We start from the raw sequence: 6,214 nt of genomic DNA, 5'->3' as shown, positions 1-6,214 counted from the left end.
TGAGGTCTGCCACAATCACTCGCTCTGCTGGTGCCAGGTCTCAGAAAGAAGTGAAGCTTATCAGTTGCTTTGATGACAGGTATTTGATTCAGTCCTGGGGTTGGGACAGGCAAAGGTTCCATCTCCACCCTGCTTCTGGAGTGACTGCCCTGCTGACGTCAGAATTTTTTTACTTCATCTCCTGGCACTAAGATTTTATTTTCATAACAGCACCAAGAGCAGTGAAACTGGAATAGGCGTGTCTGTTCCCCACCCTCTCCATCCCATTTGCTTTTAAAGCTGCCCTGTAAGAGTGGGAGTGCAGAACTGCTGCTTCCCCAGGATTACAGGAACTGAGGTTACTCTGTTACTGAATGCGCTAGGAATTCTCCTCCAGCCGCTACCACCGAGACCTCAGCTTCCATACAGGAGGCAGAAAAGGTAACTCATAGCTGTATAGCCCAGGCTACAGCTAAGGAAGTACAGTTCTAGCTGCAGTGAAGGGGGTGCAGGGAGATTGGACTCTCTCAGTGATGGGAAATATGAGTAGTATAGCAGAGTGGATAGAGCATTGGATGTGAAGTCAGGAGACCTGCTTTTGTTCCTGATCGTGCCACTGATCTTTGGATAAGCTCCTTAGCCTCTCTGTGGCTGAGCTTTCAGATCCGTAACATGGGATTGTTGGCATTAACTTTCTTTGTGCATATGTTTTGCAGTTTATGGATCCCCCCCCCCCCCCCCCAAAAATTCCTTACAACTATTGTACCCTTCAGTATTAAGATGAACACAGTGTGATCTAGCTCCTAAAAGAAAAGACTGGGTCTAGGTCTCTGCTTCAGAGGTATGATTGCAACTCAGGTGGACAAATTGAGTAACTTTTTAATCTGGCTATGGTATGGATAACAGTGCAAAGACATACTGTCCAGAGCAAGGTGTATAAGCTTGCCAGAGACTTTGGGTACTTTCAAGTGTTCAGAGGTTTAGCCTCTGAAGAGCACTCCTTACTGCATCCGTTCAGAAGTGCCCATGAATCTACAGGCTGAAATATGGTGGAGGGGTTGCAGCGAGATAGGGGCAGACCCTGCAGACTTTGTTACACGTATGCTCTGAGAAAAAGGAAACTCTCAGTTTTTAAAGGCATGTCAGGACTTTGGTAATTAAGTGTGTAGACTGCTGAATGTACCGACAGTATTGCACAATTAATAATTAATAAATACAAAGTACGTCAGAAGAAACTTAACAGATGATTTCAGACCTGCATTTCTGAGACTTTCATGCTCTTTTCCATTTTGTCTGGCTGAAGTTTGGCTAATGCTGGTTGCTTGCTGGTAGATTTCTAATCTTTCTTTCACTACCAGCACATGCTGGGCAAAATATCTCGCTGTCTGTGAGTTCTGCAACTGTTTTTTTCCTGTCCTTGGTCCCTGTTAGCTTATGCATTGTGCACCTGTCTGTGCATCTGCTAGAGCTGGTCAAAGAGTCAAGTAATCTGATTTGTGAATATTTTTGTGAATAAATGTGCTGAATTTGCTTCTCTAAGATTCATGAGGGTCACATTATTCATTACGCATAGTATTTTAACAGCCGTCAGGTATTTGTGCAAATGACTGTAAATTCCCAAAGTTTCATGAATGATGATTAATCTAAAAAAAAACAACAGGAGGCATTTATCCCTCCTTGGTGAGTGGTTGTTTTCCTGTTTTAAAATGTTTCAACCCTCTAAGATGGAAACAGAAACAATGCATGTTGATTTACATTCCTGGAAACAACAACAGTAAATAGCCAAGAGGAACACTTTTTTTTGGAAAACATTGTATGGAACAGAAGTTATTTATCCAAATTCATGAAAGACATTAGAAAGAAATCAGGATTAGTTTGTGGAAAGTTTACCACCAAAGGGGCTAAATCTATAATCAAAATAATTTATAATGCCCATGGTAATTCATTTCTGCTATATGGTTTTAGTGATGTGGGTTGAAGAGAAATCAATACAGTGCTATTCTTCCTGGTACCAATGGCTTCACTCTGTTCTCTCCACTAGCATCTGGTTGCCTTCCAGATTCTCTGTGTATTTACATTTACATTTTGTTGCATCTATGGTCTTAGAGAACCTCCATGTACAGAGCTTGTCAAGATGAAATATGCACAAGGATGTGCTTAGTCTGAGACTCAGTGACCCCACCTTTAGATTTTCTAAAAGAATTTGGTAAGAACTCAGTCCTGCTCCACTGAATTCAATGGAGCTGTTCTCAGAACTGGTCCCAACAGGAGCTAGTGGTTCTAAAAAATATTATTTTTTAGTATTATTGTGCAGAACAAAGTCCGCTTACTCTGTATGCACTTATTGTGTGTCTGTACCTCCAGTAAATGTCAAAAAAGGATTAAGCACATCTGCAGATTTGGTGGGAGGTTGTAGCTGTGATCATAGGAAATGCATGAAAGGCATATTTCCCAATTATACAGCTAGTCCAATAAAATATTTCACCAAATAATCCTTGCCACTTGCAGGCATGCCATCTACAATAAAAATCACAATGATGATCAATCTCTATGTTTCAGGGTATCTGCTAGAGTTTAGAAGGAAACTTCCTATGCACTGTGATACAGTGGGTGCATCTACACGACACGCTATGTCTCTGTAGAGATGAGCTACAGCAACATAGAATTGGCGTGCACTAACCCGTATGCCATTGCTACTGTGCAGTAGCAACAAGCATACTATAAAATAATATTTTTTAGAACCACTAGCTCCTGTTAGGACCAGTTCTGAGAATAGTTCCATTGAATTCAATGGAGCAGGACTGAGTTCTTACCAAATTGTTTTAGAAAATCTAAACATGGGGTCATTGAATCTTAGATTAAGCACATCCTTGTGCATAATACTTCTTGACACGCTCATTGCTACTATGCAATAACTTGTTGCTACGGCAGTGGCATCATGGTTAGTGCCCGCTGATTCTACGTTGTTGTAGCGATGAGCTACATCACTGTAGCTTGTCACTTTGGTGACCTGTGCACCACCGCGACTCCATAATACCAGCTACGTAGTGAGGCACACATGTAGACATGCCCAGTATTGCACAATTAGGGACAATATGAGGGTAATTTACCTTCCTCTGTGGTGTTTGGCATTTCTCACTGCCTGAGATGTAGAGCTGTTCTAGATGGGCCACTGGTCTATTTTGCTACATTAGATTTCATAGACATTAGAGATGAAAGGGACCTCGGAAGATCATCGAATCCAGCCCCCTGCCCCAGGGGCAGGAAGTCAGCTAGGGTCAAAGGATCCCAGCAAGATAAGCTTCCAAACGTTATAAAAGAGTCCAGAGTAGGTGCTTGCACCACTTCTGGAGGGAATCTATTCCAGGCCTTGGTGGCTTGGACAGTAAAGAAGTTGTTCCTTATGTCCAGCCTAAAACAGTCTCAGAGGACTTTGTAACCGTTGGACCTTGTCATCCCTTGGGGTGCTCTGGTGAACAGACATTCCCCCAGATCCTGATGCACACCCCTTATGTACTTATAGGTAACCACCAGGTCACCCCTGGGCCTGCACTTTTCCAGGCTGAAGAGTCCCATGACTCTCAGCCTATCTTCATAAGTCCTGTTCTCTTGCCCTCTGATCATGCACATGGCTCTCCTCTGGATTCTCTCAAGCTTCTTCACATCCTTCTTGAATTGTGGAGCCCAGAATTGGATGCAGTACTCCAGCTATGGCTTCACCAAGGCCTAGTACAGTGCAAGGATGACATCCTGAGATTTGCTTGAGAAGCACCTATGGATGCAAGCCAGAGTTTTGTTCACTTTACCAGCTGCAACATCGCATTGGTGGCTCATGTTCATCTTGTGGTCAATCGTGACCCCCAAGTCCCTTTTGGTCATGGTGCTAGTGAGTGTAGCACTGCCAAGCCTATAAGTGTGACGCAGACTTATTTCCCTGAGGTGGAGTACCTGCATTTTTCTGTATTGAATGTCATCAGGTTCTTATCTGCCCACTTTCTAAGCCTATCAAGGTCAGCCTGGATCACCAGCCTATCCTTGGGTGTGGATGCTCTACCCCAAAGTTTGGTGTCATTGGCCAGTGCACTTCTGACACCAGTGTCCACATCGTTAATAAAGACGTTCAAGAGTACAGGTTCAAGAGTACAGGGCTTGGGGGACACCACTGGTCACAGAGCGCCATGATGATTCACTTCCGTCAAATACCATTCTCTGGGTCCAATCTCAGAGCCAATTCCTCAGCCATTGGACTATGATGTAGCTGAGGCTGCAGTTGGCCAACTTTTCCATGAGGCAATCATGGGACACCAGATCAAAGGCTTTTTTAAAGTCCAGATATATGACATCAATCTCTTCCCCCTTGTCCAGGTGATACGCCACCTGGTCATAGAAGGAAATGAGATTGAGATTGGTCAGTAGATCCTGTGTTCTTAGAGAAAGCCTCATTATAAGAAGAAGAGGTACAGTGAACCATTCTGCCTACAACACCTTCCAAGATGGCTGTTAATCATGTGTCTTACTTTCTTTTACAGATATTTCGAAGAAGACACTTCTGCTTTGGCCTGTTCCATCAGTCAATATGGCTGGCACAACACCTCCTCCAGGCTGTGGCAACATTGGCTCTGATAATTATCTCCTCTGTGACACTAACCGAGCCTGGGGCATCGTCCTGGAGTCACTGGCTGCTGCTGGTGTTGTTACCACAGTCATACTCATGTTCTCACTCCTTTTCCTCATCTGCAAAGTCCAAGACAACAGCAAGCGAAACATGATTCCTGTCTATTTCCTTTTCCTCTTAGGTACCTTAGGTATCTTTGGCCTTACCTTTGCCTTCATCATTAATTTCAATGAGAGGACTGGCCCAACACGCTTTTTCCTCTTTGGGGTTCTCTTTGCCCTCTGCTTCTCCTGTCTCCTGACTCATTCCTCAAATCTCATCAAGCTGGTGAGGGGGAAGACTCCCATTTCATGTTGGGTGCTGCTGATTCTTGCCACTGGCTTCACTCTGGTTCAGGTTATCATAGCTATAGAATATATAGTCATTAAGACGAACCATTTAAACTTTACTCAGATGTCTCGGGACCAACACAATAGTGACTTTGTCATGCTTCTGATCTATGTCCTCTTCTTGCTGGCTCTCACCTTCCTGTTCTCAATGTTCACCTTCTGTGGTCCTCACAAAGGCTGGAAGAGGTCTGGAGCACACATCTTTTTCACTGCCCTGTTCTCCATAGCCATCTGGGTGGTATGGATCACCATGCTCATGGGAGTCTTAACCATGCAAGACATGTGGGATGACCCCACCCTCAGCATCGCTCTGGTGTCCAATGGCTGGGTCTTCCTAATCATGTACATAGTACCTGAACTCTGTTTCCTCACCAGCCCAAGCAGGCCTGAGGACTACCCTCTGGAAAATAATTTCTGTCAACCTAAACACATAAAGCAGAGTTCTGGAATGGAAAACCGAGCCTATAGCCAGGAGGAGATCATGCAAGGTATGATGAAGTGTGCTCTTTCATATCATAGCAGTGTCCGTGTATACAGTGTTATAAAATGCATCATGAGAGAGAGAAAGAGAGAGAGAGAGAGAGAGAGAGGCGTACTAATCATGAGCCAATATGGATAGAATGTTTTAAGATGAATGACCTACAGATAGGAAGAGAAAGAGCTCCAGAATAATTAGGAAAAAGAGAATATCTCAAACTGAGGATGAGAAAAGATAAAGAATAAGGAAGAGGCTAAAGATGTGTAAGAAATGAGTGAGTAAACTGGCACTAAAGTGGATACTGGTACAGACAGACAAGTCTGGAAATTCAAGAGAATAAAAATATTAGGATTTATGGCATATCTGTTTGACTCTTACTAGTAGACCTGTGCAAAACTACTAGTATCTGCTTCAGATTCGGCCAGTTCAGGGGACAGTGATTCAATTCGGTGATTCAAATCAATGTCCTGAATCGATCCGGCTGAATCTGATTCAGAGCTTTGGCTGCTGCCAAATCTCCGAATCACCCAGGCCCATCCCCTGTCCACTCTCCCAGCCTCAGCAATAGCTGACCCACCCGGCCCAGCTCCTGGCATTTTGAAAAAAAAAGACCCAACTCACCAGGTGCTGCCGGGCGGGGCGGGGAATCCCCGCTACCCCCCACTGCCCCACGCTGTATGGGGGGCTCTGCCACGAGCCCCCCAACCCCTCCACTGCTGTCCCAGGCCCTCCCCCCCATGGCTGCTCCACCTG

General features: G+C 44.5%; 1 protein-coding gene across 1 annotated transcript in view; it reads left to right on the top strand.

Annotated features, from left to right (window-relative positions):
• Positions 1 to 255: 255 nt before the first annotated feature.
• GPRC5A (G protein-coupled receptor class C group 5 member A) overlaps positions 256 to 6,214 on the top strand; it is an 11,262-nt gene continuing 5,303 nt past the window's right edge. The window contains exons 1-2 of the mRNA XM_006024162.3: positions 256 to 420; positions 4,509 to 5,471. Coding sequence (XP_006024224.1) covers positions 4,556 to 5,471 — 916 coding nt within the window. The 5' untranslated portion in view covers positions 256 to 420; positions 4,509 to 4,555. The remainder of the gene's footprint in view (positions 421 to 4,508; positions 5,472 to 6,214) is intronic.

This window comes from Alligator sinensis, unplaced genomic scaffold (genome assembly GCF_000455745.1).
Source record: "Alligator sinensis unplaced genomic scaffold, ASM45574v1 scaffold166_1, whole genome shotgun sequence".
Classification (NCBI taxonomy): Eukaryota; Metazoa; Chordata; order Crocodylia; family Alligatoridae; genus Alligator; species Alligator sinensis.
This window is presented reverse-complemented; position numbering and strand designations above follow the sequence as displayed.